Consider the following 15,737-nt stretch of genomic DNA (forward strand, 5'->3'; position numbering starts at 1 on the left):
CATATTTACAATATACGAATACAGTAAATATAAGTGATAATGTACATGTACATGTGAAAATAACAGATATGAATAAATATGTTTACAAAACAAGGCGTAAAGGACGTTTAACTACTCTACCACTACGTGTACAAACATTCACATCTACTTTACTTTCTACAAAAATACTGTCTTTCTTCTTTGGTATTGAAGAGAACTGAAACATAATAATTCTGACAAATTTGGCTAGTTTTTTCAAATGGCAAGCATTAGTTGAATTGAATAATTTGGCCATATGTAATGCACTTGGTCTACTGGCCGTCAAGCTACTTCGTAAATACAATAATCTCTCTTTGTTGAAAAAGGGACAAACAAAAATATAATGAAATTCATCCCCTGTATCGTCGGATGAACAGAGAGTACAATGCAATTCATCTGTCAAGCTTGCATCAAACCTGCCCTTATTAACGGGTAATCCATTAGATCTACATCTGAATTTACTTAACGTACTATAATCTTTCTTACACAAGACCTGTAAATACTTCTCTAACATCAAGTTATCCTTAAACATTCTATAATTTGTACAGATTCTATTTGACCATGTTGCTGCTCTCCACTCTTGAATAAACATATCAAAAAGTCTAACTTTCGAGGTGTGTGAAATCCATGCAGCACTAAATCCACCCCCTTGTGCCAACCACACATTCCCTAGCCCTGCATAATAAAAAATATTTGCGATAAATAATAACCATTGTGATTTTGACGGGGAGTGCATGTCTCCTTGTAAATGCAGCAGAAATTTGAAAATTGTACATGAGTGTTTGGTTTCTTTTCCCTTGACTAATCTCAACCAGAATCCAATCATTCGACATTTAATATGGTTCAAAATTACTCCACGTCCAGTTTCACCATAAACCATACAATCGGGAGTACATTTGTTCACACGCAAAATTTTTCTTAAGAATTTCCTATGGAAAATTTCAATTTGGTCTATGCACTCATAACCCCAGACTTCACAACCATAGAGTAAAACAGGTAAAAACAAGATGATCAAATAGGTGGCACTGTGTGTCCACAGAGAGCTGTAACTTTTTAGCCTTGACCAACATGCTATAAAGTGCTTTTCTAGCTTGTGTGACTTGTTTAGAAATTGCCTTTTTAAAACTACCATTATAATTGAATTTAACTCCAAGGTACACAAAGTCATCAGCCGCATTTACACTTACTAACATCGCGATTTTTAAAATCGCGATAATTTGGTTCCACCGTTTACACTTGCGCAAAAGCACGCAAAGTTTGAGCTTCACGAAACATCGCAATTTTTTGGTCGGTAGTGCGCATGCGTAATTTACCTGTTTTCAACACGGTAGCTGAATGGAAGCGCGCGCTATTCTGTTCGTTTTCACTGCAGTGCAGTATATTTTGATCACAGCTGGCTGGCTGGTTGGAACGTTGAGCCAGGGCTTTTTTTCAGTACAATGCACACATAAATTTGTGCTTCTCGAGACTGTTTACTTATACGGTAAAACTATATAGCTTGCTACATTAGATCACATACGTAGTAGGTGTGTAAAACTTCATCTACAGCAGCATTCAGGAGGATCATGAAATTTCGCCAATATGATCGACGAAAGTGGGAAGTAAGACTTGGAAGTTAGGACTGGTATTTCATCAGGCGACAGCAAGAACTTACACTTGTGACGTACTCCTGAGTCCTGTATTCCACAAACAACGTATATAATTATCGAGAGCAGTACGGGCACTCCCACAATCTGAATCAACACATTTCTGGGAGAACATTATTTTGTTAAGTTGTCATGGGGTGATGATACGTGGTTGGAGAACTTCAGGTTTGCTACCAGTAGTAGTTATCACGTACAGTGTACTAGTCTCATCAGGGAGGGGGAGGTGAGAGACCACGAGCCGACTGAGGATTGGCCGTTTACTGTACACAGCTGTCTATACCGTTGCTCTCTACACGTTCCAAAGAGGGATCGGGAGCGCGCGTAAACTCCCGGTGCAATCCGATACCGAGAGTCACGTGATGAAAAATCACGATATTTCTGCAGCTTGGGTCTACACTCGCTAACTTCGCCTCAAACTTCGCGATGTGTCAAAAAATCGCACTCCGGCTGGCGATTTTCCTGGCGATGTTTCGAGGGCGTTTGGGTGTAGTTGCTTAGCAACTTACACCCAAATGTCGCGATTTTAGAAAAATCACGATTTTTCCAAGCAAGTGTAAATGGGCCTATCTACAACCTCTAGTGGATCACCAGCATAAACGAATTCAGGAATTCTTCTTACCTTCCCACAGGAGAAAATAACATTTTTAGTCTTGCTTGCATTTACAGTCAAGCACCATGTCTGACAATAACTATCTATACAGCATCAAGAGCTTTTTGCAACTCCTCCAGAGTTTCTGCTAAAATTATTGTGCATCTGCATAAAGTAAACAAGAAAGATTTAAAGCTTTTTTGACAATATCAGAATCCAGGTGGTAAGAAATCTCACTTTCCAAATATCTAAGTCCACCATATGAATTTCCAATGTATTCTTGAAAATCATTCATATAAATGGCAAATAAAAGCGGGGAAAGGTTTTCACCCTGTCGTACACTAGTGTTACAAGTAAAAAACTCTGACATCTCCCCCTAACCGCCACACATGATTTAGCACTTTCATATTCTTAATGACAGTAAACAGTTTACCCCTAAGTCCCCTCTTTAGCAATTATGGTATCATGTGATGTACTGGCAGGTAGTAAATTCATAATATGCTTAATAGGCACGATATACACCTGATTGTTGATTGGGTACATTTTATGAAAGGGTTAAACATTCTACAACTATGACTATTGAATTCAGAATTCTATTCATAATACAATTTATTTCTTTTTTGATCATTTCAAAAATCTCTCACATAAAAGCATCTATTAAAATGCTTCCCTTTATACCATGGTAAACAATTTAGTAGACATCACAAAGAATAGACCTGCAGTATATTTTCGCACACACACTACACTGTAGTCTGCCATACACATTTGATATTATCACTCCAACACAACATTTGAATAAAGGGTGCCCTTTCCTAGCAACGATTTAATTACTATACCAACATGCTCTTTCAATCAACCAAGGCTAAAAAGCAGGCCTCAGCCTAGCCACAAATTACATGTCATAAAATGTGCGTACATGTATTTCACCTACAAGTACATGCTGGTAGAATCAATTCAGGAATAATTTTTCTTTTTTTTTCTAAAGTTCTGTGATTATGTCTCTGGCACTTATTGATGCAGACGCATAACAAGGAAGCAATGTCAATATCATAGACCTGGCCCAGAAAGGATGATTTACTTCACAGTTGCTGGGTAATATATTGATCGTAAAGTACAGGTTGTATCACAAAAATGCAATGACAACATACCTTTTCTGCATTGAATATGCTCATGAATGCTCTCTGCTACCAGGGAGGTTGTGTCACCTCCCTGCTGCTACTCATCAACAAGTCTAACCAGCTTGAGTAACAAAGTGTACTTCCCTTTTTTACCTCACATGTGCCTTGCATGTGCTTTACATGCAACTTTGACCTTGAATTTCAAAAGAAAGACGTGACCTTCCATGAAACAGTCTCATTATCAAACAAAAACACTTAATAATCTGACTGATAATATCACCACATATTCTACAGACAGATCTACCCTCTAATCACTCCCTGCAGAAGATCGATAACAGTTCAATCAGAACTTTGGATAAGCAGTCAAGTAAATACCATACCAGAGGTAGATCAAACAAGTGTTTAACCTTCTGATATTTGCACAGTCAGATAATTAAATTCTCTTAATCATCGCCCTCAATAATACGTGGTGCATAGATGTTATTCAGTGTGCACAAATATTCATATCTGTTATAGCTCTGCAAGCTACAGTAATAGCCATCCTTTTAGTGGGTTTTTACCCTTTTTTAAACCACAGTATAGGTACCTATATGTACAGCTATATTTGTCTACGACAAAAGGGCATCAGAGTAAATAGCTGGTCTGAAATGAATTGATGTTCGATAATATGTTTGTCAACAAAAAATACATAAATTTTAGATCAGCCAATCCATATCAAATTGACCCAAATTAACCACTGTAGGTATCTGCTACACTGCAAATGGGACTTGTGAGACAACTGAAATTGAGGAATGCTTGAATCAATATCGAGAACCACATTGACAGAATGAGAGAGAAATATCACTTTTGAAGAGAAAACTGTCGATTTTCCACCTTATACCCAATACCGTACAAGGCATTTCTGTCACAAATTTTTAGAAGTTTTTTTCTCTTTCTGTATTCATTGAAATGTATACATATTACAATGTGTATTGAAACATACCAAAGGTTACAGTACAAAATCATGGGGCATACATGTACATGTACAACCATACATTTTGTGATTTCAAACACGTATACACCTACCAATCACAAAACATATTAACAAAAGTACAACTTGTAAATTTGTCTAAAGTAACTGTAATTCTCATACAGGAGATTATCTATAGAAAACACAGACCATTTTTTCACGATTACGTGGGTTCCCAATTTCCTCCCTCTTTTGGGATATCAAGTACTCCATTTTTTGCTTACATTTCACCAAGGCCAAAAAATGTTCACAAACTAAATTTGAAGTTGCTAATTATGGTACTCTTCTACTTGAAGGAACACAGAAGAAGTGTTAGATAATTCATAACAAGTATTACTTCCTAGTTCCCACATTTTGACCTGCTAGACATAATATTTTGGTTGAACGAGGCAGGTGGATTTGGTGCCACCACTTCAGGGATATTGTACCATTAACTATAGTTGATATGTAACTGGCATGTTAAAGATAAAAGATATCATAGTCTATTGATCTATCTATTGGTCTGCTGGTGTTATCTTTTGCGTCCTTCAGCATTAAGTCCTAAATCAATGACAAAGTTTCTCTCTACACAAAGGGTAGTGTATACCGCACATAGGCACTGGCACTAGTCGGAAGCAGAAACATGTGAAAAGGTCAATAGAGTTGGCATGCAAAGGTCTAAAAATGATAGCCTAGCAGGAGTGGAACAAATTGCTTTGCAGCTTTAGATTCAAATCCATTGACAAGGGTGATGATATCCAGTAAAGTGCTTTAAGCTACAAATTCGGGATGGTGGAATTCAGTCCTCGGCTACACATTATCATATTGTTACCATTAAAATTGACACCCTTTCTCGAATAGCATTGCATATCTCATTATTCAGAAAGATTGGACAGATATGGTGAAATCAATTAAATCTGCACTTGCTAATCAACAACAATAACAACAAAAATAATACAGAAATTTGCCTATTCTAAGAGGGATACAAGAACTGTAATCTTCTAAAAATGTGTCGCCAATTTACAAATTGGTAATGAATTTCACAATTGAGAGGTTTTGAAAATTTTGCAAATAATTATATGACAAACAAAGAACTCATATAAAAGGTGTTTTTTTCCCCTCCACTTTACAACAATGTGTGAACACTAAAGAATGAATGGCAGTGCAATTCTGGGACTCCATGGATACAGTGTAGTACAATGACATTGTTGTGAAAAGGCTGGGTGAATTAATACCAATCAGACCTGTTTGCCTGCACTGCAGGTATGTAATGAGGCCTAAATCTTGAATTTGCCTCATGTGTGAGACTTAGTGGTGGTTGTGTACCTCTCCAGCAGCTGTATGGATTACAGTTGCCAGCAAAATTTGTTTTTGTGTGAAAATTGCAATTTTGGATGGACTATGAAGTAAATCTTGACTTTTGTTTCGGTATTCAATTGTGATAAACTATCTGTTGACTACGTGAACGATTTAGTAACAGTCTGCAGTTGCAATGTTATTCTTTTCGCCAAAATGTCGAAAATGCGTGGGGGGTTGAATAATTCTGCTGCCAACTATATATGTAGTTATGCACTAGAGAATGAGCTTTGTTAAGTTGAAATACTTTCTGTTGTCTGCAGGTAGACTAATGCCATGGTTATCAGTGCAAGTGACATGTCTGGGCCCTTGCCTACATTTTACAAAATGTTTTGGACACTTTAAGTACTGCTTTCCTGCAGTATTTTATTTAACAACATCCCAATGTTTCTGTGAGTTTAAACAGCAAAGGAAATGTACTTTGTTGGTATGTACATTGTACTTTGCACCTTATTAAGGACACAGTTTTGTTATGGCACACAATGTGTATCATGTATGTATTTAGATTCAATCAATGACACATACTGATAAGTATTTACAGTAGGCCCTGTGGGGTAGGGGTTGCAACACCCTAAATATCAGTAACAAGAGGGATTTCCCCAGCACATAACCCTTCATGACAAGACCACAAAAGGATATTGTAAGAGAACAATGTCCTTTGTACTCTACACAAGACAGCACAGAGCATGTACTCCAGTAAGCATTGCTCAGCCAATACAATCCTCTTTAATAGATATTTCAACAAGCAACAAAGTTTTACCTGCTCACTAAATGATTGACAATGAAGTTGCATCAACTGTGTCATCAACTGTGTCACCATTAGAACACCTTTTTTATAACATAATATCTCTACTTATCAAATTCCTCAGTAGAGAGGATCCAATACCCTTATAACATGTTTTCAAAGATCATTAATTTGTAATACCAGAAATCCAATCTAGAACATACACCCATTCCCAATGTTGAAGATATACCTTTTCCTTGGTAGGTAGTCTCTTGTTGCCGTCTACCCCACAGAATTCCTTTTTGGATTCCTTCTGTTCATCTCCATGGTCACCATTCTCTCCAAAAATCTTCTCCAGGGAGAGAAAGACCAGCATCCCAACAAGAATCCAAAGGCCAATCACAGTGTGTCCATGGTAATCATCTGTGCCAGTGAAAAAAAAAAAAGTTCAAAGGTCATTATTTTCTTATTTCCTTTCACACCATAGTAGCAAAGTTTGCAAGTATACCACAATATGGGGTCCTTTATGCCAAAAGCATTTTCATTCATAGAATTATATGCACTTCATATAGTACTTACGATGGAATTTTATCGTTAAGCAAAATTTCACAATATCCTCCTATTGTCATAGGTTGGCAATGTAAAAAATAAGCCAGTATTAAAGCTTGTCTTTCTTTTTCTCATGAAACAGAAATATATGCATACCTTCAATTTTTAAAATTATTCGGAGTGACCAGTATCAACACCAAGGCTTCTAAAAATCATACTGATGTTGAGTTCCAGAATAACATGTGAAAGGAGGCTTTTACATCATGGTGAACTCTTCATATAAAAACTTTTAGCCACAAAAAACCAAAACACATGTATTCTCTGTCTTATCTCTCAATTCAATTTTAATTCAACAAACTTCTATGAAAAGCATTATATCACATCTACATAACTAATAACTGTTTTTTTCTGTAAAAGAAGAAAAAAAAAGAAGCATATCGTCCCTGGGGTGACAAGACCTTGTACCTGCAATTTTGGTGAAAATGACTTTTTTGGACTAATGGTCAGTTAATCAGTTAAGCGATGTCCTGTCCAAATCCTAGATGTCTTACCCCAAAAATGAAGCCATTACAGCATGTCAAAGGAATGTCTATCCCATTGGATACAGTGCTTTTCCCGCCATGTGTTTTTGCTCTCCTGAACATTTGACATTTTGTAGCAGACGAGGTCTTGTCGCCCCAGCGAAGATATACTGTACACACATACTGAAGTCATTAATAACAGATGCTATATGTGTGAGTATTGTCCTTACTTTGAGATTTCCTGACCATAGGACAGGATTATGGCAGGATGACAGGCTTCATATATTGTGCACTGTATATGAACAGACACCCAGTAGGCCTACCTACATTAAATGTAGGCCCTACATCTTAAAACTGACACAAAAACTCTGCGTAAACAATTGCAATCTGATGGGGGCCCCGGATAAGGGGCAGATCTTATGAAAGTGGACAACCTCAAAATGGCATAATAGACTTGTGCTTTCCTTTGGAGTCAGTGTATTATTCTGTGAAGTCACTATACAGTACACACACCACATGAGCACACACACTCACATAGACACACACACACACACTCACATACACACCAGTGGCAGATCCAGAGGGGGCACAACTGGCGCACGCCCCCCTTACAATTTTTCGTTAAAAACAAAAGAAATAAAAAGAAAAAAGTGAAATGAAACCCGGAAGTGGCACCAGAAATATTAGTTGCCCCCCCCCCCCCCCTTTACAGGATTCCTGGATCCACCCCTGCACACAAACAACACCAGCGTACAAAGTACTGAACCACACTGCGTTATACAGTACTTCAACCAACAAGCATGTACCTGTCACAGAACAAAGTTTCGGACACATTTGGTTATCTCCACATTGAATATAATCAATGAGATTATCCAATTGTGGGGTTATAAATAGACAAGTTGAACATTCATGTATTGCAGGACATTGATTGGTAAATGGACTACCATATCAAGCATAGTTCACTAGCATGCAAGGATTACTGCAATCTGTGAAAATCTCTCAAAAGCAAAGGACAAGTTTGAACAAATAATGTGAGAATTGAGTGAATGCTGATATTAGAACACTGTACTACACATCAGTGAAAGTTTGAGGAAAATCACACAATCCATTCCAAAGTTGTGATTTTTTTTTCTTAGTTCCCGGGCAGCCATTGCTGGATTAGAAGACTACTAAAGTACAATGTATGTGATGATCATATGGACTTGATTATTAAATAACAAAAAGAACACATAAACAGAATTCAACATATTTCCATATCTCTAACAAAATGAAAGCGCACTTGACTTACCTCTTTCACAAAGCAGGGAGAACAATATTATCATTAATATGTGTAAGCAACAAGTCGGGAAAATGCATAATTCAGTAAAAATTTAATTTTTGTGGAAATCTTCTGTTTTTATATCTTTACATTACATTACAAACTGCAGAAGTCTTCTCGTTCAGCTATAGCAGCACAGAAACTTTAAAAGATTCATAACTTTCAAACAGATTGTCCTCTACTTTCCCTGATGTATTCTACTGATATTGTTGCATTCACTCAATCCACATATTTTGGTAATTGTGTCTCTTCTTCATAGGAGTGGGCTTTAAAGCAATCAGGGCCAAGGGTCAGTGAAGCATGGAGGCTTACGATTAGCACTAGGATTAATACGGGTAACTGCCTTTGCTGACCAAAGCAGAAGGCTCACAAACTGTTTAGCCATTCCTGTTCATTGTCAGTACACACTGGTCCTGAGAAATATCAGCACCGAGAGTCTACGCAGGGAGTTGTTACAGATGGAGAAAAATCTTCTGCTCTCCCTAGAAGTCATGCTCAACCATAGCATTTATAGGGCTCACATAGGTAAATATTTCCCCATAGAGATGTGTGTTTAAATTCAAAATTCAAAAAATTCTGTAAAATAGCTGAGGAAAATGAGGTGTTTCATCTTCAATAACCTGAAAAAGTGAGATATATATCCTTTCATCCATCAAATTTCCAAGGGGGGTTCTTCAGCTCAAACTCTGTCCACGGGTTTGCAAAGCCAGACTACTAGTTCTTTTTACTAAAAAAAAATCACATATTGCTGTACATGCACCTAATCAAATATAGTCCCTTTAAATTCCATAAGAAAAGCTTTCATCTTCCAAACAAAATGCAGTTTGTAGAGAAATCATACTCAATATCTGCAGCTAATCAGTTTCAATGGTGTGGTTTTTTTTTTGCTATAAACTGCGTTTCTGATTTTTAATTAGTTTTTTCTTTATCTATTTTAGTATCTTTGGTACGATTTTGTGATGCGGTCGGGGACATTCCATTATATTTACAGGTGTGAGCCCTATACTGCAGCCAAGGCTCTTCACGGCCGCTATTAGGAGACTCTGTAAGACTGAAACCATCCCCTATCAGATCGAATCTTCTCTATTTTGTCTGTTTATACTGAGATGAACGTCTGCTCAAGGAGGCTCCAGAACCCCTGCAGGATGACTAGACGTCCCGTATTTCCTAGGATCATCCATATTTTGCGCCTTTGTCCCGGCATCCCGACCAACCCTTTCCGGAATGCCCATTTGTCCCGTATTTCAGAATGTGATGGAAAAAACCTTATTTAACATACCTTTTAGACAACTTTATTTTCCTACTATGTTTTTCACCCCATTCTCAAAGTCTATTTCTTATAAGATGGATTTAAAATCAATAGCAAAATAAGCAGTTAGAATTGATTGGAAGACTTCCCATTGATTAGCATCAATAGCAACATTATGACAGAGTCTTGATACGTCAACTTCGGCTGCTAGCAAGTGCACCCTGGCCCTGCACACAACATGTAAATGTGAACATGTGCATGTCGAAGAATGCGCATATCATCTGCATTGCATATTCTTGTACTTTGTGAACGATGTACAGCGTACAAAAATACGCTACTATCAAGAAGCTGCTGACTGCTGCACCTGAGGATGCGGCTATTGTATTTTCTGTTACGTCTTTTACGTCTGACATGTAGCGAGACTATTATCTTGCTAAGTGATATGTCTGATGCGGCAAGACTACAAACAGTGGAAGCATTCAAAGCCTATATCTACAATTGTATTTGTTTTGCTTTTTGAAAGTCATTGTTTTCTTACTATCGACTATGAATCGATGGGTGTTTTCGTATGGAAAACTGCCATCGATTTATAATTCATAGACTTAAAGCAAGATAAGTGGATGCTTCGGATGCATCCACTGTTCGTAAGTAATTCATATGCATCCACTGTTCGTAGTCTAACTGCCCTAGACGTATCATTTATCAAAGACAATATTCTCGCCACATCACTCGTTGTCATCAGATGTTTTGCGTAACAGCAAAGACAATAGCAGCATCACAGGCTACACCGGCGCACACTGGCTGTCTGGCAAGCTGCTGGCTGCTTTCGATCGTGGATTGGGAATTCACCAAACCCGAGGCCTCAGTTCGGGTTATGAAGTATAAATAATCAAAAGTGTCGCATACTTGCCAACTCTACCGATTTGGGTAGTAGCTAGACTACCGCTTTTTTTGAGATTTTAGCTGCCTACCAATTTTATAGCAAACCTGTCATTTACTAAAAGGAAAGTTACAATTCCCCTTCCTTTTGTGTTGATTCTCTCGAAAACAGACCTCAAAATTCATTTTGAAGTTGAAAAAAAAAATCCACACCATAGGCGGGGGACACCCCTCCCTCCCTCCCTCCCCCCCCCCCCCCCCCCCCACACACACACATCTAGACAAATGATTCCAAAAAGCATAATTACAAACAAGTTCTTTTGAAAGTGTTAAACCCCTGAAAGGCTATATAGGGCTACTGAGCAAGGGCATGACTCTCTCCTCCCATTCCCAGGCTGACTGACATTCCTTCACCTGTAAACTTGATCTGTGGGCCCCCACAGCTATGCAGCATCATGCCAGTGTAACATAGGCACAAGTGATACTCCAATAAATCCCCACATCCATCTCTTTCAATTCATCTGATGACCACAACTGGTACATGTATTTTCAAATCATATCGCAGTCTCATTATACTAATGAATTGCCGGTCTACCTTATGTATTCAAAGTCATGTACATTTTCTCCAAGGTTCTACAATGCCAAGCCAGTCAGTCTACCTCATTCACTATGTACAGAATACCATGCAGTACTTCAATCCAGTTTCTATGCATTCATTTCTAGGCAATCTGTCCTGGACAGTATTCACATTGTTTCTTGAATCTCATGCGAGACGGTGTTCCGCATCAGTCAAGCATCAGACGTGGCATATTCCACCTGTGTATTATATGAGCTCACTGTATAGAACAAGCTGCACACCAAGAACAGATTAGTGCATTCACTCTGCAGCCAATGCGATAACCCTCGTACCCACAAGCAAGCCTAGGAAAGTTTCCCATCTCGTTTGCAGAATATCCTGCCCATACAAGGAGCAATGCTGATAATTTAATGAAGCCAAACAACCATAACGTTTTTAGTTATCGAGTCTCTTTGGAGTGAAACATAGTGCAACTTCCCATGTCCTCTCTCCCTGAATCTAAAGATTTGTTCTCCCTTCACAAATTCACTCAGTCTGCATCTTCCCTGAATGAATACAATCCCAACTCAAAAACTCATAAATCTTTGATGCTTGCAAGGACCTTGTACATGTAAATGAGCTCTGCCCAATAAATCATCTCAATCAATTACTACTTTTTAGAAAAGTTGCAGTTACCATAAGCTGACTACAAAACAAGCAAAATGCTGGGATCATTTGATTGTTGCTATGGCTACCGCTTCAAAATTCTCACATTGTCAAAATATGATTTAAAGCCACTGTTTACCATTGGGAGCCATGATAAAGAATGTTTGAGTATCATACAGTATTTGATGCATATGTAGGCCTATAGTTCAATTGAATCACACAACATCCTACCATACATGAATTTTGCAATAAAGCTGCAAATATTTCAAAGGAGATATTGCTAAATTTCTCTATAAATCATAACTGTAGAAAGTTTATTCTTAGAATGATTTTGATAAAAACTGTTGCTCACATTTAGTCGATTCAATAATACTTGACATTGATTATACATTGTACATGTACTGATTAACATTTTTACATTCATTGTTTCTATCCCTACCTCACATTTTAGAACTATTTTGTAACACTAAAGCTGGTTTTAGTTTCATCTACAAATAGTATATTTGTAGTGCATGGTTTCAAGGGAGTCTCCACTTCATATCCAAAGTGACTTTATCAAAATGGAGTGACTGAAACAAGACATACAGCAAAGCCTTTAATTCAAAATTGGACAAAATAACAAAAAGAAAAAATACAGATTACATCTCCACAAAGCAGAATCGCATTGGGCATACAGCACGTGTATATTAGATGAGACAAGAATGTCATCACTTAAAACAAGAAGAAAAAAAAAACTCTCTTGTTAGTGATATGTGCACCTATTGTATACTAGTGTAGGACCTATAGCTCCACCAACCATTGCATAATGATTAACTATCTAGAATAACTTGACGCAACGATTAAAACTTCCTGTCTCAAAATGTGAATTCCTTTCACAAAGGATAATTTGGTTCAGATTACTCAAATAGGTATGTACATGTACACAAGCCTATGGGGGACATTCTACACGTGTAATTTTGGCTGGCTTGTGAGCTGACGTTTCTCTTGATAGGCGCCTAACTGTCAAAATTTACACAGTACATATATAGTAGTGGGTAAGAGGAAATGCTCATTAGGTATAAGGATCAGATAATTAGGGAATCAAATGCAAACCTGTGTACATCCCAGCCTGCATCGCATCAATATTGCATTGTAGGTAATTGTGAGTCAACACACAAAACTAGTGAAAATGGGGCCCTGTATGTTATGAGCTCAAACAATGATAATCTGCATGTGTGAGGTGAGTGTGTGTGTGTATATGTGGGTGTACACATATTCAATCACTGTCAAGAAATTACACTGTAAATCAACAAAGAGCTATGACAAGCAACACTGAAAATTTCAACTGGGAAAGCGATTTTTTTCTTCCTTTTTTTTTTTTGGAGGGGGGGGGGGTGAAGCAGACATGAATGAGACTAAACTGTCAAGTTCTCTGTTATTTTCATTTATGTTCTGGGATTTGATTTTTCTTCTAAATTTTCCAAAATGTCTCACTAAATCCAGAAGTTCATAGTAGATGGTGTAGTTTCAAAAAGCATGAAATGCACACAATTATGTACATGTAATCTCCACACAATTACTCAAAAAGGGGTATGTTTACGCAGACTAATATTTATAGCAAGGTCACTCGCTGACCTTTTGTCTGATAGTCGTCTGTCTCTGTCTAGTCTCTGTTAAGTCGTTGTTGTAGGTCCAGGTCTAATCACCTATTTTGCTTTTTTTGTGTGGTTTGTTTTTCCTACAAAGCACAAATAGCCAAGTTGCTCAAGTGAGAGATTTTGTTGTATTTATATCATAAAATAATCAAATACATCAGAACATCTTCCAATCTAAAAATATGTGAGCAGGAGTTACCTTTCATGATGTAGGGCCTACTGTACCCTTGATCCTATGTGAATACTATTACACACATAACAAATTATAAAACCCCTTAATCAAAACAAATACCGGTAGGTTTTAAGCGACATTATTTGGCAGGGGTACATCTGTGAGAAAAATGAGAGCGAGTGCTGCTGAGTAATGCATGAGTGAGCACACAATAAAACAAAATGGTCACTTTTCAAAAGTCACAAGAATTTTTAAATTGGGGATCTGTGAAACATTCTATTTCTAGAGTGTTTACAGGTAGTATAGGCCGAAGTGCTGTCATTCTTTTATCATCCATTGTTTGACCCCCTTATACCACAATAACATTACATCTTAACATTAGGCGTTTTCACATCAGCCGATAAAAATCCAAGCTCAAGATATTTTCTATTTCCCAAGTCAGAAAAAAGCGCACTATTTCGAAACATCGGGCTGATGTGAAAACGCCTATTTCTTGCTCCATCTTTATATTGTGCTCACTCAACCACAACACAAGGACTCCAGCTATGTTCACACACATGTGCTGATAGTGGACATGCTGAAAACAATACAGTATATCTGATGTTAATTCTTTCACTAACTGACAGGATTTTGCAGTCATACACGAAGGAGGGTTGAACATAGCCATTAAACCCTAATATTGTGTTCACTTACCCTAAAAAAAAAATGTGACAAGTGTCAGGATTAGGTGTGAGGGGGGTCAAAGGATGGATGACAAAACAACAGTACACAAGAAACAGTTCATGTTTTGCAGAACCAAAAAATGACTCTTGTGATTTTGGAATTAGTTAACCATTTTGCCTTATTTTCCTGCATGCTTGCTCATGCAGGCTTGAACCGATCATTTTCATTTTCACAGAGAAATTAGTCAATAAATGTAGGAATAGCCCTACACTGTACCAAAGGTTTAATCATGTTGATCAAAACCTTAATTCATGCCACTTTGATCGGGGGCAGTTACTTTTTTTTTTTTTTTTTTTTGCTCGCAGATTTTGGGCTATCACGGGAGGAACCATGTACACCAACAGGTGCATTCACATTTACGGTGAAATGCCATAGTATCACAGTATTTATCACATCATGTGGTTTGTAAAGTGAATGCAAATACACCTCGAAATACACCACAAAATACTATACTAAGCACAAAATATACATGCATGATTAGAGTGTGAATCATATCACAAATACCACTGATCTAATGATTTACAGCGGCGCATTTCTGACATGACCAGAAACACTTCCCGGCTTCTTCCGTAGGAGTTATGCACATGCATAGTGCTTACCAAAAACATCATGATACACTATATCTAGTGAGTGAGAACGGTACCAAGTGAATTACTACAGTATCTTTTCCCAAGATATTTCACCAAGATGAACGGTGCCAACAGGTATTAATCATCATTTTATTTGGTATCACTTGCTATTTGTGGACACTAAAATGTTTCCCTATGGGAAAAAAAGAAACAATTAAAATAATGTAAAAGTGCAGAGGGAACCCTTGAGCATCAAAAATCAGTCACGGAAACAAGAACCTAATGTCAAAGTATCTACTTTTTTTTCTACTTTTTTTTTCCCTACATGCTAGCTGTTTAGTTGGAAATCTCTATGCAAGTGATGCAATACCAGAACTCTGTGATTTAGGAACCATTCTTGCCAATAATCATTCATTATAGACAATAATTATCAAGCATCGAAACAGAATTTATCACTTTCAA

The 15,737-nt window shown here is 37.5% G+C and overlaps 1 protein-coding gene across 1 annotated transcript in view; it reads right to left on the minus strand.

Annotated features, from left to right (window-relative positions):
- The window catches only part of LOC139727892 (zinc transporter ZIP13-like), a 57,698-nt gene that overhangs the window by 21,784 nt on the left and 20,177 nt on the right, over positions 1–15,737 (minus strand). Inside the window, exon 6 of the mRNA XM_071638865.1 lies at positions 6,690–6,862. Within this exon, the coding sequence (XP_071494966.1) occupies positions 6,690–6,862 (173 nt within the window). The remainder of the gene's footprint in view (positions 1–6,689; positions 6,863–15,737) is intronic.

This window comes from Diadema antillarum, unplaced genomic scaffold (assembly GCF_040938485.1).
Source record: "Diadema antillarum isolate AM-2024a unplaced genomic scaffold, OU_Dant_1.0 seq00000158_RagTag, whole genome shotgun sequence".
Lineage (NCBI taxonomy): Eukaryota > Metazoa > Echinodermata > Echinoidea > Diadematoida > Diadematidae > Diadema > Diadema antillarum.